Consider the following 25,606-nt stretch of genomic DNA (forward strand, 5'->3'; position numbering starts at 1 on the left):
TTTTATTTTTTTATTGGGGGGCGGGGGGAGAAAACGAAAAGAAAGCTTCCCACGTGCTCTTTCCTCGGCTGACCCCGGAAGCGATTCTTTGCCTTGCCCTCGGTTCCCTTCCCTGCCTTCAGCTGCAACTCAATTCTGGGCGCGGGAAGGAGCCGGTGGGCGCCTCTCCCGCTCCCGCTGCCATGACGTCCGGACCGGCGTCCGGGCGCCGCGGCGTCGGGGTGCTTTGGACGGGCCTGATCTCCGCCTGGGCGCTGGCCGGGAGCAGCTCCCAGCAGCCCGGTGAGTCTCCCGCCCAACTTCCTCCTCCGGATCGTAGGCTGTAGAGTATCTCCAGGCTGGTCTTCCTCCTCATCGGTAGACCTATGCCTTGCATGAAACTAATTTCAGCCTTGCAGCGAATGAGTATTAGTATTAATATTATTATCGATGGTGCATCTGATGCATGAAACGGATTTCAGCCTTGCAAGGCAATTATTCGCATTACCTTTATTATTGCTGATGCATGAAACGGATTTCAGACTTGCATAGAAATTATTCCTATTGAACCTTCAGCAATGGGGGCTGCTCAGACATGGCTTCATTAGGCTTGCTGAAGTTAATGAGCTTGGTTAGGTGCATTGGGTGTCCCTATCTTCAGGTGTACTTGTGCAACGCAGGTGTGAGCACACGGACACTGATGCATCAAACTTATTTCAGACTTAGATACCCATCATCTTTCCCTTCCCTGTTTTCAACCACTGCAAATGGGCGCACTGGAACCATTCCCCCTGGTGCCCTAACATTTAATGGTGTCCTCTGTTGGAGGATGCTAATATAATTTAGGCATATTTTTTTCTGCAGAGACATCATTTCATATAATCGTATCGTTGGAAGGGACCCAATGGGTCATCTAGTCCAACCCGCTGTAAAGGCAGAAATGTAGGAATCGTAACCACCATTTTTGTGTGTGCTGACACTCTCTCCCTGTTGATTTACACGCTCATCTCAGCAGACGACAGTGTGGTGCGGCTGTCTGGTGGGGTGTTCCAAATCGGGGTAGGTTTCTTGGACGGTAAAAAAGGAGACGGAGCCTTCAGGATAGTCAAACCATTCCTGGTGGACAAATATCCAGTCACCAACAAAGACTTCCGGTAAGGCATAAATCCCACGCTTGCTTGAGGCTGGCTGTGCTCCTGGGTCCGTGGGGATGTGGCATTGCAAAATTGCAAGGATTTCTGTCTCAATAGGACATATGAATAGGACTTCAGAGTGTTCAACATGTTCTGCATACAGTTTATTTTTTATTTAATTTATAAGAGTATTTCTAAGCTGCCAGCTTGTTCCCATGCCTCTTCTACACTGGCTGGCAGCAACAGGGTGATATTTCCAGCTCTGGCTGAAGATGTCAGGGATTTGAACCCGAGACCATCTGCATGCAAAGCACATCCTCTGCTGCTGAGCTATGAGGGCCCTTCCCTGAAGCAGATATTGAGAAAATTGAAATATTGGCTATATATGATGCTCTATGTAGTTTAACTGTCCAGTGGGAAGTGTTCAGATTAGGACCAGTGTAACTGATGGCAAAAAAATGATGGTGCTTTCCTCTACATTTATAAAACTATGCATGAGGTTGAGAAAGCGGACAGAGAAAAGCTTTTCTCCCTCTTTCTCGTAACAATAGAACTCATGGGCATGCAGTGAAAGTGAATGTGAGAAGATTCAGGACGAATAAAAGAAAGTCCTTCATGCAGTGTATAGTTAAACTGTGGAACTCACTCCCACTGGAGGCATTGATGACCACCAACTAGGATGGTTTTTAAAGAGGATTAGATGAATTCATGGAGGAAGAAAGGGCTATCAGTGTCTACTAGCTGTGATGGCCGTAGTCTGTCTCCATGGTTGGAGGCAGTATTGCTTCTGAATGCCAGTTGCTGGAAGCCTCAGGAGTGGAGAGGGCTCCTGGGCTCAGGTCATGCTTGCGGGTTTCCCATTAAGAGCATCTGGTTGGCCAGCGTGAGACCAGGTTGCTGCCTAGATGGGCCATAGACCTGGTCCAGCAGGTTCTTTTTATGATCCTACTATCTCAGATCTCCCATCCAGTAGCCTCCCAGGATGTTTATGGTTGGGAACATAATAGCTAGAAAAAGAAAATGGGTCAAGAGAGGTGTTCAGATGTGCTGGATGAGAAAAGTTGGACTGTCAATCAAAGCTAGGCTTTGCCGGGGCTGATGGGAGCTGTCCTGGAGGGCACCAGGTTGGGGGAGGCTGATCTAGGGATTTGTGTCTAAGTTCCTGGTTTGAAAATCAACAGGGAGTTTGTGAGAGACCAGAAATACAAAACAGAAGCTGAGCAATACGGGTGGAGCTTTGTCTTTGAGGATTTCGTCCCCGAAGAGCTGAAGAAGAAAGTGACACGGAAACTGGAGGTAGGGGACAGCCCTAGAGACGAAGGGTGTTCCTGGTGGGGCCTTAGGTCATGGGGGTAAATGTCCATCAGAAGCCTGTTCCTGCAAACAATGTTTCCTCCCCCCGAAGATTCTGGATGTTGTCCCTCCAAAAACTGAGACTTGCCAAATCCTAAAGTTTCTGTGCCATGCTATATAAAAGGGTAGCTTGATGCTACCTGCCCATGGTTTGCCCTGCTCTCAAGCCATTGGCCAAGCTTCTGTGATGTCACTAGTAATACCTTTTTCCTAAAACGGGGACATAATTACTGTAAGGGGGGAGGTGGGCTGTATTAGCACTGGTGAGATTTTTGCTTTGAACACGCTTTTCTTCCTCCTTTTAGTCTGCCCCGTGGTGGCTTCCTATTGAGAAAGCATTTTGGAGACAGGTGAGTTATGTAGGGGCTATAAGAGTGATGTCACTGAAATGGTCCATGTTGACATCCAAGGAAAGGGAGTAAAAAGTGGCCATTAGCTGGAGCCCACAGATCAGCATAGAGCCTATTTTTGGAAACCGCTTTGAGGCTTTTCAAGCGATGTATGAACTCTGTGAAATAAAAAAATTAAAATGCCACAGTTCACAACCTGACACCCCAGATCCTTATTTCCATCCACCTGTCGCGACAAGTAAAAGAACGTCCTGCTTCATGCAATGCCTAGTTAAACTTTGGAACTCCCTCCCACTGGAGGCAATGATGGCCACCAACTTGGATGGCTTTAAAAGAGGGTTAGGCAAATTCATGGAGGAAGAGAGGGCTATTGATGGCTGCTAGCCAGGATGGCTACACTTTGCCTCCACGGTCGGAGGCAATGATGCTTCTGAATATCAGCTGCTTGAAGCCACAGTGGGGGCGAGTGCTCTTGTGCTCAGCTCCTGCTTGCAAGTTTCCTAGAAGAGGCCACCCGTAGAACAGAATGCTGCACTAGATGAGCCATGACAATGTCAGATGATTGACACTTGTCAAAGTACAAGGGAGGTTGCTTTAACTTGCATCCATCTGTCAGTGTCAATTCGCTGGTTGTCAGTTACATGGAGCCCCTCTGAAGTCTCTGCAGAGGGGAAATTGCTCCCCAAAGCAGAACTTTCCCCCCAGAAGAATCAGTTTGTCTTCAAAGCGCTGGAGGAAGCTCTTTCAATGCAAGCCACTTCCTCCTCCTCCTCCCTTGGCTACACTAGGAGGCTAGTTTGGTGTTTGCCCCAGAGAGGAGAATGAGCAACAGGCTCGCCCCTCTACCACCCAGTTTAGGGCTATGGTTCAGACTTTTTCAGGGCCCCTTGGTCCCATAAATTCCTCCCCAGTGCCCCCTACCCTATAAAAAGTATTGTGGAGAATAGTGGTTTGTATGACCCGTTAAAGAAGATCATAACACGGTGACATTCAGAACAGTTACAACTAATTGCACATTTACTAAAAAATCCTGTTAAGACTATTTAGTTTAATTAACTCAACAAAATTGATGCACTTGATCCAGGGATACCAGCTTCTCTGATAGTCAGCAGTGGCTGCCATCCTGGGTCTGCGCTGGTGCTCTCTGTCATCGTTGTTTACTGATATTGTGGTCTGGTTCAAGGCCTACTCAGAGTAACCCCAATCAGCCCGCAGGTCCCGGATCTGGCATCAAGGAGAGGCTGGACTTCCCGGTGCTGCACGTGAGCTGGAACGATGCCCAGGCCTTCTGCGCGTGGAGAGGGAAGAGGCTGCCGACCGAGGAGGAGTGGGAGTTTGCTGCCAGGGGGGGCCTGGAAAGTACGTAAGCAAAGGGCCTGGGGTTGTGGTGGTGGCAGCTTCATCTGGTCAGCGTATCCAGACCAGGGGAGAGCAGGCTAGGTTTTTTTTTGGGGGGGGGGAACCCTCATCCAAAGAGACCAGCCTCTGAGCACAAAGCTGGCTCTGAACGGCCTCAGACAAATTGTCAGGGCACAGGGAGGAGACAAAAACGAGGTTTAGAAGTATTTCGTTATTGCTGGCAGCTGTTTTTGGGCCCTGGATTCCTATAAAGTGGGGCAGGGGCTATTTTTTCTCCCCTTTCCTCTCTCTCTCTCTCTCTCTCTCTCTCTCTCTCTCTGCTACCTCCTTTTCTTTCTCTCCCCTCTCTCTGTGCCACCCCCTTTACCCTCACTTTCCGCCCATTCCATCCATGTGAAATTTAGGCCTTCTAGGACCACATAGGCAGTACAAATGGCAGCAGATTTATGAGGGGTTCTCTGGTTAAAGTGGGGAGTGTGGCATGAGGAGGACTCCCCCCCCACACACACACTCTAAGGCTACATGCACAACAGGATTCAGGATCGGGGAGTCAATTTAAGTTTAGCCCAAAGGCAGCAAAACCGTTCTGACCATCTCTCTCTCTCTCTCTCTCTCTCTCTCTCTCTCTCTCTCTCTCTCTCTCTCTCTCTTCAGGCATAAGGGGGGGGGGTAAGATTTCCAGCTGAGCTGCTGCTGTTCCCCTTCTGCATCATTATCAGTCATTTTAATTTAACATTTTTAGGATAGGATTAAAATCACCCTTTCCTGCTTGCCTGGTTTTTGTGGTGGTGTTTGTGTGTGTAAACATGTTGGACTTAAAAAATAACCTTTTCTAAAAAAAAAATTAAAAATGACCTTTTCTTTTCCCCTCCCTATCTTTTGCCAGACAGGTTGTATCCTTGGGGGAACAAATTCCTCGCCAACCGTACAAACCTCTGGCAGGTAGGAAAACTGGAGAGCAGGGCTTTGGGAACCTTGGTTCCAGCCTTCCCCCAACCTGGTGCCCCCGGCTGATGAGAGTTGTAGTTGGAAACACCTGGCATACAGCCTACTAGTCTTCCGTTTGTGTTTTGTCATGACTCCTATTTATTTATTACATTTATATCCTGCCTTTCCTCTTAAGGAGCTCTAGGTGGCATATCTGGTTCTCTCCCCGTTTGTTCCTCACAACAGCCCTGCGAGTTAAATTAAGCTGAGAGGCAGAATGGTTGCCCAGCAAGGTTCATGGCTAAACATGGAGGGTGTGGATTTGAACCCTGGTCTCTCTGAGGCCCTAGTCTGACACTCTAACCACTGGCTGTTACAGACTGGCCCCTTCTGCAGGAGACTCTGTGACTGCAGTATCTCCCCAGCCTCTGGGGAGTCTTAGGAAAACAACGAAGCAACACTCAAACTTTGGAACTCCCTGCCTCTTGATATCAGGCAGGCGCCTTCACTGGACTCTTTCTGGTGCCTGCTAAAAAACATTTCTGTTTCGACAAGCTCACCTAGATGTTTAGAAAGCTAATGAAAATTTTAATTCTGTTTTTAGTCTATTGTTATTTCAGCTTTTCGAAAGTCTGAAATGATTGCTGTTATTCTTGCTTATCAATAGCATTACTGTTTTATCATTTTTGTAATCCTCTTTGAGGTGTTTTTTTTCTATATGAAATAAAATAAAAAGCTTGTATCCCACATGCCTTTAACTCTGTGGCGTGACCACACTTGGAATCTTCTGTGCACTTTTGGCAGCTGCATCTCAGAAAGCCACCTGAGCATTTCCTGCTTAGTCTAATCCTCTGAACCTTCTGTTTTTATTATCAATAAACAAAATAAGCCAAAGACAAGGAGCATAAAGAAAGACCATTACAGCACGTTGAAAGCAGCATACGGTTGGACGTTATCATTGAACTTGTTGTTACAAACGTTACGAAAAGTACAAACGAACCTGGTTTATATGTATTATTTTGCAATAAGTCAATTAATCATAGTTACTGTAAATAATTTTTTCTCGATCCATTTGGATATGCAGGCAACCCCCAATCTGTTCCAGGTCATCTCGCACAATGACGGAGCAGGCATAAGCCCCTGTTCTGGCCACTTCCCAGTCACTGTGATGCATGCGTGGCCGCACATCAATTGGATGTGCTTAAATCAGTCATTGCCACCCACCAGTTACTAGCTGTTACAATCTCAGCAGCAGCTATAACATTGAAACACTATTTTTTGATCATTTCCTGCAATAACAGGATAACCAAGCAGAAATATTTTAGGTTCCCAGGGTATATGGTATCCTAACATATCAGAGACATTAGCCTGAAAGGATTACCAGATTTCTGCAGCTTCTTAACGGACGCGATCCTGAGTGTTTTTTCAAGGCCACTTCTCACGTTTTGCTGCCCTTAGTTACAACTGAATCAGCTTATGCCCTGGGGTGTCCTTTGGGGCTTGTGACTCCAGCTGTGCAACACACACACACACACACACACACACACACAAATATTGAGTGCATGCTCCTTCCCTCTTTCTCCACAGGGTGATTTTCCTGCTGTCGACACAGCCGAAGACGGCTACCATGGGGTCTCCCCAGTGGCTGCATTTCCTCCTCAGAACAACTATGGTAAGGAAAGTGTATTTATTGCATTGATATCCCCACAACTACCCTGCAAAGGCTGAGAGGCAGAGACTAGCCCAGTTATCTTCATGATGGGCGAGGGGGGATTTGAACCCTGGTCTAAATCCTAGTCTTGACACTCTAACCACTATGCCACACTGGCAACTCCTCCTCCTAGACTCCACAAAACTTCCTGGGATCGCTCAGTCACTGGAGCGTGAGGTTCTTAAGGTCAGGGTTGTGGGTTCCAGCCCCACGTTGGGCAAAAGATTCTTGCATTGCAGGGGCTGTTGGACGAAATGGCCTTCCAACTCTATGTTTTTGTGATTCCATACTCTGTTACCAGGACTTTGTTTGAATCTTCCTTTAGCCGTCCCACCCACCTGAAAAGCCCTGGCCAATGAGCTACAGTAGTTTTGGTTCCTGAACATGTGCAGAGTGCATTTTCCTCCCCAATGAGCTTCTAGGAGGTCAGCAAGTAGCCTAACCAACTGCTGTTGCTCTGTATCCCAGGGTTATATGACCTGTTAGGAAATACCTGGGAATGGACAGACTCAGAGTATAGTCCAGAGGGGCCTACCGGGGTCCGCCACTCTGCTCAGGGGATGCGTGTTCTGCGGGGAGCCTCTTGGATTGACACGGTGGATGGATCAGCCAATCACAAGGCCCAGCTGACGACAAGGTAGGTTGGCCCTTGGGCTCCTTATTAGCATCGCCCCACCCACCTGCTCCACCCACTAATATTTAGCACTCATTTTGAAAACTGAACGCCTCAGCTGTCCAAAATGGACTCCCGTTTTCTGAATCTGACAGTCGTAACTGAGGTTTCACAATTTAAATCTCTGAAATTTTGGTTTTGTGGGAATGGTTTTTAAAAACACACACGGGCAACATTTCTCCCTGAAGTGTTATGCCACATTCACTTGACAGTAGTCCATATTGCAGTCAGTGGGGCTTACTTCTGAGTAAAATAGCACTGATTCTAACAGGGATGAAGAACTTCGGGGTTGCAACACTGGAGCGCTGCTGCCAGTCAGTGTAGATGGTACTGAACTAGATGGACCTGATGGTTTGATTCTGTCAATGGCAGCTTCTTACATTCCTCTGAAATTGTCTGATCCTCTTGTAGAGCCCTTGATTTAGGTTCATGAGGACGAGGGACCTTCAAAGGGAGGGCTGTGAACTCAGGGCAGCTGCCTGGCATGCAGAAGGTCCCAGTGGCCTCTCTTAAGTAGCACTGAGAAAAGACTCCCTGGAGAGCCATTGCTGCCAGTCAGTGCCAAGAATACTGAGGTGGGCTGACTCAGTATGAAGCAGCTTCTTGGGAACTAACCTTTCCCCCTTTTGCTCCTTAGGATGGGGAACACTCCAGACTCGGCCTCGGACAACCTGAGCTTCCGGTGTGCTGCCAGCCTTGCCGAGCAGCCGCCCCCAGCAACTGGGAGCGAAAAAGCAGAGCTCTGAAGGTGCTTCCTCCCAAAAGGACACAGACCTTTTCTCCCGTGGAGAGACCAGATCCCCACTTTGGTTCTGGGGAGGAGCCTCTTGAAAAAGGAGGTTTAGGAAGGGCTGAATTGATGCTGCTGCAAGTTTGAGGCAAAGGCACCTTCCCCAACCTGGTATCTTTCATATGTGGTCAGACCCTAAGGGTCAACCCTCGGCAATGCAGGAATTACAGCTCTATATCAGAATCATAGCGTTGGAAAGGACTCGGAGGATCATCTAGTCCAAACCCCTGCAGTGTAGGAATATGCAGTTGTCCCATATGGGGATTGAACCTACAACCTTGCTGTAACCAACGGAAGGCCACCCAACCTCTCTATAAAAACCTCCCACCAAGGAGAGTCCACCACCTTCCGAGGGAGCCTGTTCCTCTGTCCAACTGTTCTTCCTGTCAGAAGTTTCTTTGTAATGTTTAGTTGGAATCTCCTTTCCTGAATCCATTGTTTCAGGTCTGACCCTCTGGAGCAGCAGGAAATAACCTTGCTCCATCTTCCATGTGGCAGCCCTTCAGAAATTGGAAGAGGGGTCTTGTTTCACCTCTCCAGGCTCAACATGCCCAACACCCTCAGCTGCTCCCTGTAAAAGGCTTGGCTTCCAGACCCTTCATCATCTGGGTCACCCTTCCCTGCAAGTGTTCCAGAGAGGTTGATGGGAGTTTGAGTCCAGCCACATCCAGAGGGTACCAGATTGTGGGAGGCTGAGCTGCAGAACACTGCAGAATAAACGGATTATAACTTGGAAGCGCACAGAGGCACCTCTTTTATCATAGGATTCTTGAGTTGGAAGGAGACCAAATGGTCCTCTAGTCGAACCCCTGCTATATGAAGAACCCTGTAGATGTCGCTAAGCAAGTGATTCGAGGAAGCAAGATGTCGCTGTGCAATGAACAAAAGTCCACATCCAATAAATAAAGCACATTTATTCATTCTTAAATCAATCCCTCCCCTAGAAAACCAATCCATTCCCTTCCATGTGTGCAGCTGTAATAAATAGTCATAATAAATAATTTCACACCCCTGAGCTATTGGGCTGATGCTATATATAGCAGGAAGTGTGGGGGACATCCCTAGCCCTGCAGATGTTGCTGAACTGCAACTCCCATCAGCCCTGACCATTGGTTGTGCTTGCTAGGGCTGATGGGAGTTGTAGTTCATCAGCACCTTTTCTAAGGCTTGCTGGACACTCACTTTGCCACTGGGCATCACAATACAGACATGAAGCAGCAGTTGTGTTCCAGAGTCCATGGCTGGGCAACCAGAGGAGGCAAAGGCCTCCCGCCTGGTCCAGCATCCGTGTTTCCAACGCTGGCTGCACAGACGCCTTCAGGAACACGAGAAGCCGAACTTGAAAGCAAGAGGCAACCCCAACTCCCCCTGCCCAATCCCATTGTTTGTGCCCTATGATCTGGTATTCTGAGGTATACAGCCTCTGACACTGGAGGTTCCATGTTTATCTCTTGCCACTCACAGCTCCTGGAAAACCCCATGCATTTGTCTAGTCTTAAAAAAATTCTTGGGGCAGCAAATTCAATATTTCTAAGAGGTTTAAGGGCCTTGGGACTCCTTTCCATACAGCAGCTTCTCTGCCTCATTTAAGCAGCCATACGCTGGGGGTGAAAAGAAGCTTGCTTCACCTGTTGAGCTTCTCCAGAGGCCCTGTTGAATTTTTTCCTGCCATGCACTCCTTTTTACGTTGCATGGAGATGACCCTTCAGTGGCTGGAGTTTACTGCTTCAAAATTGTTAACCGAATCAGAATTGTGAGCTGGAAGGGGCCACAAGGGTTATCGAGTTCAAGCCCCTGCAGTGCAGGAATATTCAATGCCTGCATTTAATTTCTGAGCATATATCGCCTTGCATATTTTTGTCCGCCACTCTTAGGATGGGGCTGGTTAAAGATTTAAACAATGCCCCACCCTACCACCCCAGTCCAGGAAGAAAAACCAGACAAAATTCTGCAAGTTTCTAGAGCACTACTATACTGTTATAATTTTGGTGTGTCTCAGACTGTGTAATTAAGGAAAGTATATATAATGAGAGCATGTGGTATAGTGGTTAGATTGCCAGACTAAGACTTTGGGTTCAAATCTCCACCCCAGCTCAGCCATAAAGTTCTCTGGAGATTGCTCACCCTAGCCTACCTCACAGGGTTGCAGGGAAGATAAAAATGGTGAGCAGGAAGTGTTGCTGAGCTCCATGGAGAAAAGGCAATATGAGTTGTTGTTTTTTTTAAAGTAAATAATAAAGTTTTGCTTTAGCTGTTAACATGCTGGGAGGCTTCGCCTGACCACCGGGCGTGCTGGAACTCAGAACAACTCTTCCTCGGCTGCCAAGCTGAACAGAACGGCCTTGGGAGTGTTTTCAAAGAGAGCAGCCCGGTTCTGGGCTTCACCCTTCTTCACCCAGTGCCCATAGATCCGGAAGGCGCAAGCGTCGATCAGTTTGCGGACGGGCTTCAGGCTGTAGGGGTCCCGCTGCAGCACGTCCCTGGTGATGGGCTTGACGTTGCGGTAGTTGAGGTAGATGCGGACCGATGCCAGGACAGTCAAGCAGATGACCTGGAGAGGGAGATGGAACATGTTTAGAAACTCAGTGACGAGGGCTGTAGGCTGATAAAATGAAAGGACAGCACATAGCTAAACTGCGGAACTCACTTCTGCAGGAGGCAGTGAGTGCCACCAAATTTGGATGGCTTTAAAAGAGGATTCGGGACGTGGGTGATGCTGTGGGTTAAACCACAGAGTCTAGGACTTGCCGATCAGAAGGTCGGCGGTTTGAATCCCCGCAATGGGGTGAGCTCCTGTTGCTCGGTCCCTGCTCCTGCCAACCTAGCAGTTCGAAAGCACGTCAAAGTGCAAGTAGATAAATAGTTACTGCTCCAGTGGGAAGGTAAACAGTGTTTCCGTGTGCTGCTCTGATTCGCCAGAAGCGGCTTAGTCATGCTGGCCACATGACCCAGAAGCTATGTGCCGGCTCCCTCGGCCAATAAAGCGAGATGAGCGCCGCAACCCTAGAGTCGGTCACGACTGGACCTAATGGTCAGGGGTCCCTTTACCTAAAAGAGGATTAGACTAATTCATGGCGGAGGAGAGAGCTATTGATGACTACTAGCCACGATGGCTATGCTCTGCCTCCACGGTCGGAGGCCGCAATGCTTCTGAATACCAGTTTCTGGAAGGAGGGTAGTGTGCTCTTGTGCTTGGATCCTGCTTGCAGGTTTCCCAGAAGAGGCATCTGGATTGGCCACTGTGAGAGCAGTGGACTAGCTGGGCTGTTCGCTTCATCCAGCAGCCCCTTATGTTTAGGGAGCATTTCATTGACTCATCGCCTGTCTTTTGACTGAGGAATCTATATCAATTTAACTGCTTTGAAATGATCTTCAGCGTCAATAATTGACTTTTGGGAGGGGAAAACCTGTTTAGGTCAGCTTCTACAGAGGACATCTGTACTACTAGGTTTAGACCAGTCTTCCCCCAGCTGCAGTCACCAGCTGTTTTGGACTCTCAACTCCTATCAGCCTCAGCCAGCACAGCTTTATGATGCCTGAGGAAATGAGAGTTAAGTGATAAAAAGAACAAGGAGGAGCTTCCAGTGCACAGCAGGCCATGTCATAAAATTTTAGAATTGGAAAGGATCTCAAGGGTCATATTCAACCCCCAGCAAAGCAATAATCGCAGCTAAAGAAGGGGGAAAGGACTGCAATTCTATGGTGACAAGCAACATCTGGGAGTCAGACACTGGACCAGGTGAGCCCCCCAGCAGGACCTGGCTAACTCCCTTACCCTGAATTTCCGGAAGGGGCTGAAGTGTCGGACCTCCTCCACGACGTACTGCTGGAAGAAGGGGTGGGCGAGGGCATCTTCCACGGTGTAGCGGTGTTGCGGCTTCACCACCAAGAAGTGGGCGATCTATAGGCAGAGGAAGAAGAGCTAGGGTTGGGCTGCAGGAAGGCTTCTGGGGCTGCTAAAGCACAAACGGGGGCCCAGACAATTTGCCATCTGCCCTGCGCCAGTCAGAGCTCACCAGCCGCAGATCATAGCCTGGCACATACCTAGCAATCAAACTCTTCTCTCTTCTTTTGCTTGCCTGATTATAAATTGTTCAGGCCTTGAATGAGGGGTCACCCATGGGATTTAGAGACAGTGGACCCTTTCAGACTGTCTCTGTTTTCAAGGGGGATTCAATTGCACCCCAGAAAATTCAGGTGGTGTAGTTAAAGGTCTGGCATTATAAGTGTGGAAGGGGGTAAAATCTCAATTCACTTTCTGTATCCTGTTTGTAATTGTTCTGACCTCTGTCCTTTGAGTTGCCTTTTCTTCCTGAGAGTCAGGAGACCTGGTAAGTGAACATAGGAAGCTACCTATACTGAAAATAAAGGAAGATTCTAGTCCTCTTGATTCTAAACAAAGGGCCAATTTAAATAGGAAGCTGCTTATACAGAGTTAGGCCATCTAGCTACGCCAGATGTAGGGTGGTGTGGGCGGTTTCCCCACATGGGGCACCAAGCCAAGGGGGCTAATAATAGAAGTACCTACTCCCAAGTACAAAAAGGAATTATTGTGAAAATAAGAAATATATGGGCAAGGGGCCCACCAAATGTTTTCCTTGCTCAGGACACCATATTACCAAAGTCTGTCCCTGAATCTAGCTCAGTATTGTCTACACTGATTGGCAGTGACTCTTTGGGTTTCAGAAGTGGGACATTCCCTACCCTATGGAGATGAACCTGAAACTTTCTGCATGCAACGAATATGCTCCACCACTGAGCTACAGCTCCTTCTGCTTAAACAACAAAATATTATACTTTAAATCTGTTGTTCACAGAAACTTAGGAAGCTGCCTTATATGCAGCCAGGCCATTGGGTCTACCTTGCTCACTATCGTCTACACCAGGCTTCCTCAACCTCGGCCCTCCAGATGTTTTGAGACTACAATTCCCATCACCCTGACCACTGGGTCCTGCTAGCTAGGGATCATGGGAGTTGTAGGCCAAAAACATCTGGAGGGCAGAGGTTGAGGAAGCCTGGTCTACACTGAATGGCTGCAGCTCTCCATGGTTTCAGCTAGAGGGGCCCTACCTGGAGATAGTGTGGGTTGAAGCCGGGGCCTTGTGCATGCCAAGCAGATGTTCTGCCACAGAGCTATGGCCCTTCCGCCCTCCCTCTTGAAAGACCACCCACCAGGTCTTTGACGGTGTCCGACTGATCGTCCCACTCCGGGGAGCCAAACTTGTAGTCCCCGTTCATGATCATCCTCAGCATCAGCATCTGCTTCCGGTGCCAGAATGGAGGGGATCCTGCCAGCAAGGTGTACATGATGACCCCGGTGCTCCACCTGAAACAAGCAATCCCACTCCCATAATTAAATGCATCTGCGCCTGAGTTGTGCATAATGTAAAGCAGACATAATGCGCACCAAGAGTCACGGAGAACGAAGGGTGGATGAAGATAGAAGTGTTGGGTAATTCCAATAGTGTGCCGGTGGGTGGATAACAAGGAGGGAGCCAATCTGGCCTCTTTGGGGAGGGAATGCTGCAATCTGGAAGCAGCCATGGGGAAGGCTCTCTCATGTGTCACCACCAGCTGTGCTTCTGATGCTGATGGGATCAAGAGAAGGTGCTTCCCTGAGTACCTGAGCACCCAGGTAGGTTCCTCAAGGGGTTTGTGATCTTTTAGGTAAGTCTACTCCCCCACCCCATGATGATATATTGGTTCTGCTTACATGTCAACTTCCTTCCCATAACCTGGATGGTCTGGATCCATGGAACATTCTAGTATTTCAGGAGCCAAGTAGCCAGGAGTTCCACAGATCTCTGCAAAGAAAAGGAATAAAAAGCTAAATACTTGTTAAAAGTAATATCAGTTAGTATTAATTATTATTAAAATCCCGCTAAACCCATTGGCTCAAAGCAAGTTAAGAACCTAAGAAGAGCCTGTTGGATCGGGCCAAGACCTATCTAGTCCAGCATCCTGTTCTCACAGTGGCCAACCAGATGAGTGTGGGAAACATGCCAGTTTCAGGATTTTTTGTCTAGACAGATGCTGCAGGACTATGATCCTGGGCTTGCAAAATGGGGAAGGGCTTTGACTCATGGTTTGCACAGTGAGGTTTTCCAGGCTCAATCTACAGCACCTCTAGGTAAGTGTTTGGAAAAGACCCCTGTCTGAAACCCTGGCTGGCCAGTGTGCACAATACTAAACTAGATGGACTCAGTATAGAGCAGGGATGGGGAACTTCCGGCCCTGGAGCAGAATGCATCCCTTAAAACTAAGGCTGTAGGAAGGAATTTATTTCTGCTCCGCTCTGTCTACACAGCATGCAACACTGTTTCCCTTCTACTGCAGTTCACCTTCTGGCAAAAACTATATTGTTCATCTCTTAGCAATGGCAAAATTTTACCTAATTTCATGCCATTCATTTCAGGGCAAAGGAACACAATGCAAATTAGCGGGAAATTCATCAACAATACATGGTTTGGGGGCAGAAAACAGCAACAGGGAACACCAATAATGTTTGTTGGATTTGTTCCCATTCTGGACACAAGATGAATAAAACAAACATGCAGCAATTTCCCTCAGTGTTCTCTGGCCTCCCTTAGGAGCTGTGCCATAACTTTGAACTTTTCTCTTTCCAAGCTGTGACACTTTAGGATTTACAGTTTCTATTCTTTGTTTTCTTTCTGTCTGTCACGTTTGCACTTTCTTTTTGTTAACAAATCAAATAATAATATAAAACCCTTTGCTTGCTTGGGTACAATGGTGAATGTGTGTGTGTGTGTTTAAGTTTCCATATTGTACCAGGGTAAGAGTCCCACCAGTTGCTCCACCCACTTTTTGCCTCTGGCCCCACCCACTCCAGCCAGTGGCCCCCGGGTGGTTTTCCTGTAAGGGAATGTGCCCTTGGGTTGAAAATGGTTCCCACCCCTGATATGGAGCGGCTTCCTCCTTTTTTTTTTAAGGGGCAGGGGTTAGAATGCAGCCTCCATCTTCACCACCCCACAGTTTCCAATCTTTGCCATAAGCCCGCCATGCCACCTTTGAGCTTTTCATCTCTGTGCAGCTGACAGGAGAAGCCAAAGTCGGTCAGTTTGATGTTCATGTCATCGTCCAGAAGGATGTTCTCCGGCTTGAGATCCCTGTGGACAATGTTCATGCTGTGGAGATACTGGATGACTTCCAGGAGAGCACGCATGATCTTCCTGCAGGGAGAGAGAGCAAAAGGAAACCATCCAAAGTAGAAGATGGGCGTCCCTGTTCCCTACTGCTTTGCTGAAGTACCGGTATGTAGATGCATGGATGGATAGATCAGGGGAGCCTGTGTGGTACCCTGAAGATGTTGCTGGAATCTCCCATCATCCCTGACCATTGGCCATACTGGCTGGGCCTGATGAAGTCCAGCAACATCTGGAGGGCACCACATTGCCTAACCCAGAGAGAAAGAGAAACATAAACAATATTTTAGTGTGGCAGCACCAACAATTTGGAACTCCCTGCCTCTTAACATCAGGCAGGTGCCTTCAATGTACTCTTTTTATGCACCTTCTTAAAACATTGATTAGATAACCCTAATTTGTTCAGAAAGCTGGCACGAGTTTTAATCTGTTTTTAGTCCATTGTTATTTTACCTTTTCAAAAGTCTTAAATTATTGTTATTCTTCTTATTGGTAATTTTATTGTTTTATCTATTTTTGCAAATCACTCTGAGGTTTGTTTGTTTTTTGTACAACCAAGTGGCGTATAAATTTTATGAAATAAATAAAATAAATATATATACACAGGCTACAAAAAGTGAGGCTAGAGGGAAATTAAATGCACCCTAAATTTATAACGAGAAACAGATAAAGTTGCTATTGTAGTATACTTCTCTTGTCTTTTTATCAGTTGTTTTGTTTTCAATTGTATAATTATAACACAGACATAGAAATATAAGGCTGTCACCACACAGCCCCATAGGAGGATTTGTAGTGCTAGATTTGCATGAAGTCGAGGTGGGGAGCAAAAAGAGAAGGCAGGTTTTAAAATGGTGGCTTTCAACAACAGGAGAGATTTGAATAAAGTAAGGATGGAGGGACATGAGATGCTCTGAGGAGATGGGGGAGTTGGGTGGGAGTTGGCAAGCAATGTGAGCAGGGGAGCAGCCCCCACCCACAGTTGTTGGTGATAACACATAGATCCTGACATTCCAGGTAACACAAAGCCACTTGTCATGCCTAAATCAACCCTTCTTATTACAGCGGTTCATGTCTCTAGAAAACCCAACTCCCAATATTTTGCCAGGCTCCGGTGCAAGCAAAAAACCAGACCTGGGGTGCAGAGGCAGGGGGATAGGTTGACAACTCTAATCAAGCCTCACAACAGCCCTGTGTGGTAGGCCGGTATTATCACCCCCATTTTGTCTCTGTAGGGCGGTTGAAACAGAGGGGGCTGAAATGCCTTACCTGGTTTCCTTCTCACTTAAGGTCACCTTCTCTGTGAGGTAATCAAAAAGCTCCCCTCTCTTCATTCTAAGTTGAGGGAGGGGAAACAAAATTACATCAAAAATAAGCTAAATAAGAAGCAAAGGGCATTAGCTGATGTGGGGAAGGTTGAAGGCTTCACAACTCCTCTTTCCCCTTTTACAGATCGAACAGCACTCCTAAAACTTCCAATGTTTACTTCAACTGGCCTCCAAATCTCAGGGTTTTGGGGTGTGTTTTTTTTTAAGCCTCTGGTCCTCATGGTTCAAAGGATAAGCTTGGTCAAAAATGGGGATATGGCCTAGTAAGATCTCAGCCAGGTCAGGATACATATTTAAAGCACTCATGGGAATCAGAATTTCTGCCAGAAGATACATTTGGATAAATTCTAATGACTGTATCATTATGAATGAATTATGGTATATGCTTTGACAGATAATAGATATGTGAAGAGAAGTAAGAAAAAGTGTGTCTGAAAAGGATGTTAGGAGAATTTCCTTACTCAGAGTGCATTAAACATGTATCGAGAATGTTTGTGCAGGAAAAACTCCGGTTAAAGCAGCCGCCACACCAGCTATTACACAAATGCGGGGCGGCTAAAAATAGACCCCCCCAAGGATCTGTGACAGCAGCAGAGACCTTAGCAAAGGTTACGGGGAAATCTGAGCCAGCCCCACAACAGAGAGGCGGAGAGACGAACAGCTGCTCCCTTCATGCCATGGGAACGTTTATCGTTGACCATTGCGAGAAACAGGAGGCTTGGCTTGATGAACCTTTGCTCTGATCCAGCAGGGATCTTCTTGGATTTCAAAACAGGTGACCCATGAATATGGTGACTCGAGCCTCTATGCAGGCGAGTAGCTGCATTTTTCACTAGCTGAAATGCTCCCCAAACCATTTCCAAACATTATATTGTTTGTAAGCCCCAGCCCGGATGCCCATGGCAAAATCTCGCTCTTTCAGTATGATGCGCTGGTTAAAAAAACACCAGTACTTACAGGTCGAACACCAGGAAGAAGAACGTGTTGGATTCAAAGCTGTCCTTCAGCTGGACTGCAAAAGAAAAGATGGTATTCTTAGCAATGTGGGATCACCTTTGAAGCACTCACCACCTCCACAAAATCTGGGCTTGAAAGCTGAACTGGGCTTTTTACAAACTGTTCTATACCACTCTAATGTTGATGATGTCTTTCCTTCAAGATATCCTAGGAACTGTAATTAAAAATCAGTGCGGATATCTGTGCAAGATCAACCGGGGAAGCTGGTTTATATCATTTCTGACCCAGTGTAAATTAAACTTTTAAAAGCTGGCAAAACTAGATCAGGTCCATTCGTTTTGTTGTATTAGTTAAACTAAATAGCTTTAATTGGATTTTGAATAAATGTGCAATTCATTGTTTTGAATTTTATTGTGATGGCCTGAAAAGGTTTGGGAAACTCTGGTCTAGATCACTTTACTGGCTCTGGCCCAGAAATGAGACTGGGAAGGATCCTTCCTGCCCCCTGCTTTCCAAGGCCATTTAACTGGAGATCCCTGAGCAATGGTGCATTGTAATTCAGCTCCACCAGGCCTGCTCTTCCTCACCTGTCACCTGGGGCCAGCCACGCCACCAGACTGGTCATGTGACCTCCTGGGGTTGATGGGAGTTTGAGTCCAGCATCATCCAGAAGACCACAAAGCATAATTGTCCCCCAAGGATTGAGGCCCCTAATGTCTAAAAGACTCCCTTTTCCCCTACAGACCCTCTCAGATGTTAAGCTCTGCAGAGGGGACCCCAAGAGGTATGGGGAATGACAGGCTGGGACAGGGCTTTCTCTGTGGTAGCCCCTAGATTGGGAAACTCCCTCCCCACAGATGTGCATCTAAGCACCTTCACTGTAGAGCAGATTATAATTGTCACACACCTTATGGTGAACAGCAGGTATGAAATAATTTAAATTAAATTAAAATGGTGCATAAATAGCACATTGGGAGAGATGTGATCATATAAGGAAAGCAATAGATAAATTCCACTGTGATGCCTGTAAAATGTTGAAATGTATGTTTGTTTAAAAATCCTTTGTGGATGGCGTGACTCAGGCAGGGTGACTCAGCAAAGTCAGTCTGGGACATTTTGGCTGCCTGAGGCAAAAGGCAAGTCGTTTCATGTACAGAAGCTGATTGGACTAGCAGTTAAAACTTATTTTAACACTGGCAGTGGGATGGATGTCTCCGCCACACCTGAAGCCAACAGGCTAGTGATGGCAGAGGGAGACTGGGGGCCAGGGGCAAGGACAGGTCGTATGACATACAGAAGGTTTGCTGGCTGCTTAATGGTAGGCCCCATAGCTCAAGGACGTTAGCATACCCTCCAACACTTTGAAGCCAAAATCCAGGACGCCATCTTCCTGTTTTCCATCACACAAACCCAGCGGCCATTTTGGTTGCCTTGACCTCATGTGATTCATGCTGTGGTACCATCCCCCACCCCCAATGCACCTTTTTGGGGGCACAGGAATATAGGAAGCTGCCATATATCTCTTGCAGACTATTGATCTAGGTGAGTAATGTCAACACTGACTGTCTGTGGCATTCCAGGGTTTCATAAATTGAGTCTTTTCAAGCCCTCCCTGGAGATGCTGTCAAGGACTGAACCCAGGATCTTCTGCATGCAGAGCAGATGCTCTGCCACTAAACTACGGCCCTTTCCCAAAGAATAAAGCATGATTCTAGTCCTCATTGTTCTGATTTGAATAAGAAGATAGAAACAGTCTTATATTCACTCAGGCTATTGGTCCACCTAGTTCTGCAATATCTACAGTGTGTGGGACATTCTTATCCCTACCTGGAATTGCCGCCAGGGATTGAAACTGGAGCCTTCTGCATGCAAAGCAGATGCAGTAACTGAGAAATTGCTGCCATTTCATACTAATGAAAAGCTACCCCTGATCTCTCTGCCTCTAGGTGGTTCTGGCCCTGGAACCAACCGATCCTCTGCTTGGCTGATCCACTGTGCACATGTCTGGGAAATCTTCCAAGGCAGAGGCTGTCAACCCCTTGCTGTCAAAACTCCCTGTAATCAGCCCTGGAATTACAAATGGGTCCCAGAAGCACATTAGGCCCCTCTGTACAAATGCCATGAGGCAAGGAGCAGATAGCAAGAAGAGGGAAGCCTTTTCCTGGGAGTGCCTGGTCCTCCTTAAGTTATAGCCTGTGTGTTACGGTAATGCTGATTCATCAGCACATCGAAAATATGATAGCTGGGGCCATGTGGGGATCTCGCAGGGGCTGGATTTAAAGTAGGGGGGTGTCAAATGAGAACACCATCTATCACAGGGAAGAAAACCATGTCCACCGTTGCGAATGACCAAGGGAAGCAGAACGAGGATTTTTTTTTTTTTATGGCATGGAAATTTTACTCTCTCGGCACTGCAAATGTCACACAAGGAATCGAGACGCTGCCACACAGGTGTTTATAACAAGATCCCAGACCAGATTTTCCCCCATCGTTCCTCACACCCATCAATTCATAATTTTCCAAATGCAATTTCTATTCTCATCGAAACATTTTGCACATATGTTTGATTTTACTTAAGTTGCATTGTTTTTATTTTATTTGTTATTCTTGCATGTCAATGAGGTATGGGTTCTTTTTAAAATTGGAAAAAGGGAAGAAGATGACATTTCAGGGAAATGGGTGGGGTGCCGGAGTTTTTGTCGCATTTATGTTTGAGGAGATGGAGAAGGATTTCTGTGAGGGTTCTTTCTTCCATGCCTCAAATCATCTCCCCAGGGGTCTCTGCTGTGTTGCCTACTCAGCTTGTGGGCTTCTTAAAATGGGCATCTTGCTGGCCACTGTGAGAACAGAACGCTGGGCCATATGGGTTGCTCTTGGCCTGATCCAGCAGCCAGGCTCTCCTTATGTTCTTACCCAGAGCATTTGAAACAGCAGCACATTTATTCTGAGAAATGGCGGGACACAGGGTTCAGAATCATAAAGACAAAGCAAATCCACAGGCATGATCTCAAGGTCTAGGTCCTTCACTTCAGTGAAAATAACAGCCAGCAGACTCCATTTTTTGCCGCCACCCCCCAATTCATAGCTGTTGTTCCGTCAGAACTTTCTGGAACCAAAGCCTGACTTACTAACGTTTGGGTGTCCAGACACCTTCTGGAGTATGTCAATTTCTTTCAGAGTGGCGTCCCTCAACTCCTTGACTTCTTCTGGAGAGAGATTCCCAGCCGTGATATCTATGATTTTCACTGCATATTCTTCTCTTGTAACTTTATGAATGCAGCGCCGGACGACGCTGCTCACTCCCCTGGTAGGGCAGAGCAGACAAAAGAGGTTTTAGGCAAGAATTAAACTGTATATCTCTGGGACGCGGGTGGCGCTGTGGGTAAAACCTCAGTGCCTAGGACTTGCAGATCGTATGGTCGGCGGATCGAATCCCCGCGGCGGGGTGAGCTCCCGTCGTTCGGTCCCAGCTCCTGCCCACCTAGCAGTTTGAAAGCACCCTTAAGTGCAAGTAGATAAATAGGTACCGCTTTATAGCAGGAAGGTAAATGGCGTTTCCGTGTGCTGTGCTGGTGCTGGCTCGCCAGAGCAGCTTTGTCACGCTGGCCACGTGACCCGGAAGTGTCTCCGGAGAGCACTGGCCCCCGGCCTCTTAAGCGAGATGGGCGCGCAACCCCAGAGTCGGTCACGACTGGCCCGTACGGGCAGGGGTACCTTTACCTTTACCTTTAAACCATATATCTACACCCTATCTACAAATATATAGGTACTAGGGCCAGTGTGGTGTAGTTGTTAAACTGGTTGATTCGACATCCATATTCTGGTTCTGAGGGACATGCAGCCTATTAACCAGCAAGATTAGTCCCATATATTTCATTTCATTTCATTACCTTCCCAAGATTTCCTTTGGCTCATATTTCTCATAAAATTCCCCAGATGTATGGCTGTCCGGTACTTCTTCAGTCTTGGTCATCTTGGCCTGATTTCCAGCAACCTTCTAGAGGTTTACTTCAAGATGACAAAAAGCTGTAAAGAAACAAACAAGCAAAAACACCCACAGGAAATTAGCTGTCTTCTCCAACATATACCAAATCTTATTGCAGGGAGGGGATCCAGAAGGCCTGGGAGTCAATTGCGGCCCTCTACACTTCTCTAACTGGCCCTCAGGACTCTTCCCATTCCACACACACCCTTCACAGGCCATGCCCCTCAACAGCAGTACTCTGTATCTTTCTCAAGTGTTTATGCCCGACTGGGATGTGTCCTTAAACTGTGATCACAGCACTTGACTTACCTGGACAATGAACAGAGAAGGGTATGTGTGAAAAAATGCCTGCTTAAAAAGTTAAAATTCACATTCCTTGCTCTGCCCACTTTTGCCACTGGCCGAGTGCGCCACAGGGACGTGGCCCTCAAAAAGTTGCTCAGAAGGGAAAGTGGCCCTTGAACTGAAAATAGGTTTTTATTTCAACTTTATTATCAAAGAAGAAGAAGAATTCCTTGTGTTGATCTTGTATTATTTTGTTGTCACTGCTTGTTTTTTCCATTGTGTGTATAGTCTGATTTTGTTGCTAGATACAATTTCCAAAAAAGGTCCCCCATTCCTGACATGGGATGTTGCCCAACGTTAGTCAAATCCACAGTATCTTGAAGTGCAGTTAGTGCAAAATGCTACAGCACAATTGCTGACAGGAGTGGGGTCTTGTCAGCATTTAACGCCTGTGCTCTAAGATCTGTACTGGTTGCCGATTTGTTCCCGAGCCAAGATAAAGGTATTACGATTAGTATACAAAGCCCTTTGCAGCATGCAACATTGCCTTATCCTATATACAAGCCCACTAGACTGCTTCCACCTGCGGAATTGGCACTATTACACATGCTAGGTGATTATATTCATTACGTTTTTGCAATAAATCAATCTTCTGGTGTGGTGGGACCCACACTTTGGAACTCCCTGCCAATTGACACCAGGCAGGTGACTTCACTGCACCCTTTTTGGCACTTGCTAAAATGTTTTCGTTTAGGCAAGTCTACCCAGACATGCAGAATGTTGGTGTATGTTTTAATTGGATTATTTGTTTGTTTATTAAAATGTTTTCAATAGCTTCAATAGCTGATAATTTTATTGTGTGTGTTTTTTTAAAAAACTGCTTTGAGTTTTATAGCAACTTATATTGCAGTAATAGGATTATGTCAAATTGGCTTGTAGTTCCCCTTGAAGTCTATGGGACGAATGAAGCCAGTGAAGTCTAGTGAGAGCCAGAGTAGTGCAGTAGTAGTGTTGTGTTGGACCAGGACCTGGGAGAAACCGGGTGCATATCCCCAGTTAGCCATGAAACTCCCTGGGTGACCCTTGGGGGGTCAGTTGCTGCCCCTTAGCTTAACCTTCCTCACAGGCTTGTTGTAGGGATTAATTGATGTGAGGGAGGACCATGTACACCACCTTGAGCTCCTTGAAAGAAAAAGGTGGGATATAATTGCAATAACCAAAAAACATACATCTGAACTCTCATTGGTTTCAATGGGCTCAGCCTTCTATGGGGAAGGAGGGAATCTTCATTCCGGGACCCAGGGTTCCTCACCCTTCTCATGCCCTGATCCCCCATACAATTAGGTAAAGGTAAAGGGACCCCTGACCGTTAGGTCCAGTCGTGGCCGACACTGGAGTTGCGGCGCTCATCTCGCTTTATTGGCCGAGGGAGCCGGTGTACAGCTTCCGGCTCATGTGGCCAGCATGACTAAGCCGCTTCTGGCGAACCAGAGCAGCGCTCGAAAAAGCCGTTTACCTTCCCACTGGAGCGGTACCTATTTATCTACTTGCACTTTGACGTGCTTTCGAACTGCTAGGTTGGCGGGAGCAGGGACCGAGCAATGGGAGCTCACCCCGTCGTGGGGATTCGAACTGCTGACCTTCCGATCGGCAAGTCCTAGGCTCTGTGGTTTAACCCACAGTGCCACCCGCATCCCATATAATTAGGCTTGCTTAAAAACAAACAAGCCATTAGTGACAATTGAAGCTTTAAAAAAGCCTATGGTCACAACCGAACGGCACAGAAGGGGAGGGTTAACCTTCCCCTCATTTTGTGCTGTGACACAAAATCACACTCCCACCCGCAATTGTGGCATGAGGCTTCAAAATAGCCTGCCATTGGCTCTGATAGCCCAGTCCACCTCAGGAATAATCCTTGGAGGCATGTGCAGAGTACAAGCCTCTCATTCCTCTGATGCCCACACAGGCAGCTCATATGCATTTGGGTTTTAAAGCAAGCAGCTTTGAGAGCTTCAGGGTCAAAAGTGTGACCTCGGTTCCAGATGTCTTGGGGACTAACTGTGATTTTCGAGCAGCGAGGAAAAAGCCACACTCTGGACAAGCTATGCTCTGCTTTAGTTCAAGCTGAACCCAAGTGCAAATTCAGCTCTGTTTCCAGGCATACTCAGCCCCACCCCAACAAACACATTGTCTTAGAAAGTAATCATTACACCTGCATAAACGTAGGATGGTCTCCCACTAAGCCCTACTCAGAGTAGGCCCACTGGAATTAATGGGCCTGTGTATATCATGCTCATCATTTTCAGGGAGGCTGTCCTGAGTATAAGAAATGCCTTGCCCCCCCCTAAATCTCTTTGCTGAATAGGAGCAATTTCTGGACGAAGTAAACTGGTACTTACCATTACCTTCCTTTCTCTCAAACTGTTCACTTAATCCGGCAGGCAACTCCAGAAACAAATTGCCTCGATTATGTTGAGGCTACAACAAACCAGCCTTCTGTTAATTTGCTGTGGGCACTGTTCCGCCGCTGCGGGAACACCAATGCCCAAAATAAAAACGGTCATGCAACCTGGGAGCTGGTCCAGCCCTACGGTTTGAGCATGCTGAACTGCTGGAGTGTTTATTTAGGAGTGACCCTGCTTTGAGGTGAAGGAGCAGCTCAGCAGAGGCAACAACGCTCTCTCTGAGTTGCTGGAGTGACACTGAACAGGGTGGTCAAATCCTCACCTCTAAAAGGATACTGTAGAGTTGGCACACAAAGATAAGCTGGGCGATGCACACTGAGATAGCCAATGATCAAATCTGGGACCATAGGGACTCACATTCAGAATGACTTCTGAAGAAAACAAAACTGGACCCAGATCACATTCAACCAATACACACATCTTATTGACTCGTCTAGGTTTTTTTTTGGACATTTAAATATTGCCTTTCTTCTGCCAGGTGGCATCCAGGTCATCATCCAGGCACTGACCAGACCCCAAGCTACATGTAGCAGTAAAAAAAAACCCAAGGTGGCGCAGAGCTACATTTTGTTATTTCATGGTCCTCCACACTTCTGGGTGAGAGATGCAGAATGTCTCCCTTCAGTCTTTACTAGCAATTATTGAGTGCCTAGCTATGTAGCTTCCAAAGGGGGCAGTGGAATTACCTGGGGGTGATAAGAGGCAAGTGTGGGGCGGGGGGGGGGGGGTGGCGGCAATAGAGGTGTAAGCGACTATCAGACTTCAACAAGTTAGCATCACTGGATCCAGTTCATCCATGTTATCAACTTAGAACTTAAGTTTTAATTGGATTTTGAATAAAGGTGCAATCACTGCTGTTTTGAATTTTATCATTATCTGCTTTGGCAGGTTATGCAAACAGCTATTCTAAATCATGCTTTTTATAGGGTAGGGGACACTTGGGGTGAGTTTATGGAACGCAAGGGAGCGGTGGCTTGAACATTTGGGAGCCACAAATCTTTTAGTTGCATCATATTCTACACAGTGTAGCCACTGGTGTCAAGGCAGCCTTGCAGGAACAATATGGCTGTATCGATTTCTGTAGTGCTTACTCCCATAAACAATGAGCAGAAATAGCCATGCGGAATTTGCCTATTAAGGAGGCTCATGC

General features: G+C 47.0%; 2 protein-coding genes across 4 annotated transcripts; one reads left to right on the forward strand and one right to left on the reverse strand.

The window, feature by feature from the left end:
* The first annotated feature begins 92 nt into the window (after nucleotides 1-92).
* On the forward strand, nucleotides 93-9,290 carry SUMF2 (sulfatase modifying factor 2). Of its 2 annotated transcripts, none has more exons than XM_079954598.1 (9): nucleotides 93-282; nucleotides 992-1,133; nucleotides 2,294-2,408; nucleotides 2,771-2,815; nucleotides 4,024-4,174; nucleotides 5,061-5,116; nucleotides 6,689-6,773; nucleotides 7,281-7,449; nucleotides 8,123-9,290. In XM_079954598.1, the coding sequence occupies exons 1-9, from the start codon at nucleotides 183-185 to the stop codon at nucleotides 8,229-8,231; spliced, it is 972 nt and encodes a 323-aa protein (XP_079810724.1). In that variant the 5' UTR covers nucleotides 93-182; the 3' UTR covers nucleotides 8,232-9,290. The 2 variants fall into 2 exon arrangements, with proteins under 2 accessions (XP_079810724.1, XP_079810725.1); XM_079954599.1 differs by having other exon boundaries at nucleotides 995-1,133.
* On the reverse strand, nucleotides 9,170-24,691 carry PHKG1 (phosphorylase kinase catalytic subunit gamma 1). Of its 2 annotated transcripts, none has more exons than XM_079954572.1 (10): nucleotides 24,397-24,691; nucleotides 21,612-21,747; nucleotides 20,850-21,025; nucleotides 17,722-17,776; nucleotides 16,706-16,771; nucleotides 15,303-15,466; nucleotides 13,990-14,080; nucleotides 13,449-13,602; nucleotides 12,051-12,176; nucleotides 9,170-10,826 (listed from the first exon to the last, which is right to left on the reverse strand). In XM_079954572.1, the coding sequence occupies exons 2-10, from the start codon at nucleotides 21,692-21,694 to the stop codon at nucleotides 10,575-10,577; spliced, it is 1,167 nt and encodes a 388-aa protein (XP_079810698.1). In that variant the 5' UTR covers nucleotides 21,695-21,747; nucleotides 24,397-24,691; the 3' UTR covers nucleotides 9,170-10,574. The 2 variants fall into 2 exon arrangements, with proteins under 2 accessions (XP_079810698.1, XP_079810697.1); XM_079954571.1 differs by having other exon boundaries at nucleotides 24,391-24,691.
* Nucleotides 24,692-25,606: the final 915 nt, after the last annotated feature.

This window comes from Podarcis cretensis, assembly GCF_951804945.1.
Source record: "Podarcis cretensis genome assembly, chromosome: 15".
In the NCBI taxonomy this organism is placed as follows: domain Eukaryota; kingdom Metazoa; phylum Chordata; class Lepidosauria; order Squamata; family Lacertidae; genus Podarcis; species Podarcis cretensis.

What these genes read in the sequence shown, in the direction of transcription:
- SUMF2 (XM_079954598.1), top strand. Translation starts at nt 183, where the DNA reads ATGACGTCCGGACCGGCGTCCGGGCGCCGCGGCGTCGGGGTGCTTTGG. An exon ending in TCCTCCTCAGAACAACTATG is followed by an intron (nt 6,774 to 7,280) that starts GTAAGGAAAGTG and finishes TCTGTATCCCAG; the next exon opens with GGTTATATGACCTGTTAGGA. An exon ending in AAGGCCCAGCTGACGACAAG is followed by an intron (nt 7,450 to 8,122) that starts GTAGGTTGGCCC and finishes TTTGCTCCTTAG; the next exon opens with GATGGGGAACACTCCAGACT.
- PHKG1 (XM_079954572.1), bottom strand. Translation starts at nt 21,694, where the DNA reads ATGACCAAGACTGAAGAAGTACCGGACAGCCATACATCTGGGGAATTT. An exon ending in CGGACACCGTCAAAGACCTG is followed by an intron (nt 12,177 to 13,448) that starts GTGGGTGGTCTT and finishes CTCTGCCTATAG; the next exon opens with ATCGCCCACTTCTTGGTGGT. An exon ending in GCCCCTTCCGGAAATTCAGG is followed by an intron (nt 10,827 to 12,050) that starts GTAAGGGAGTTA and finishes CTCCCTCTCCAG; the next exon opens with GTCATCTGCTTGACTGTCCT.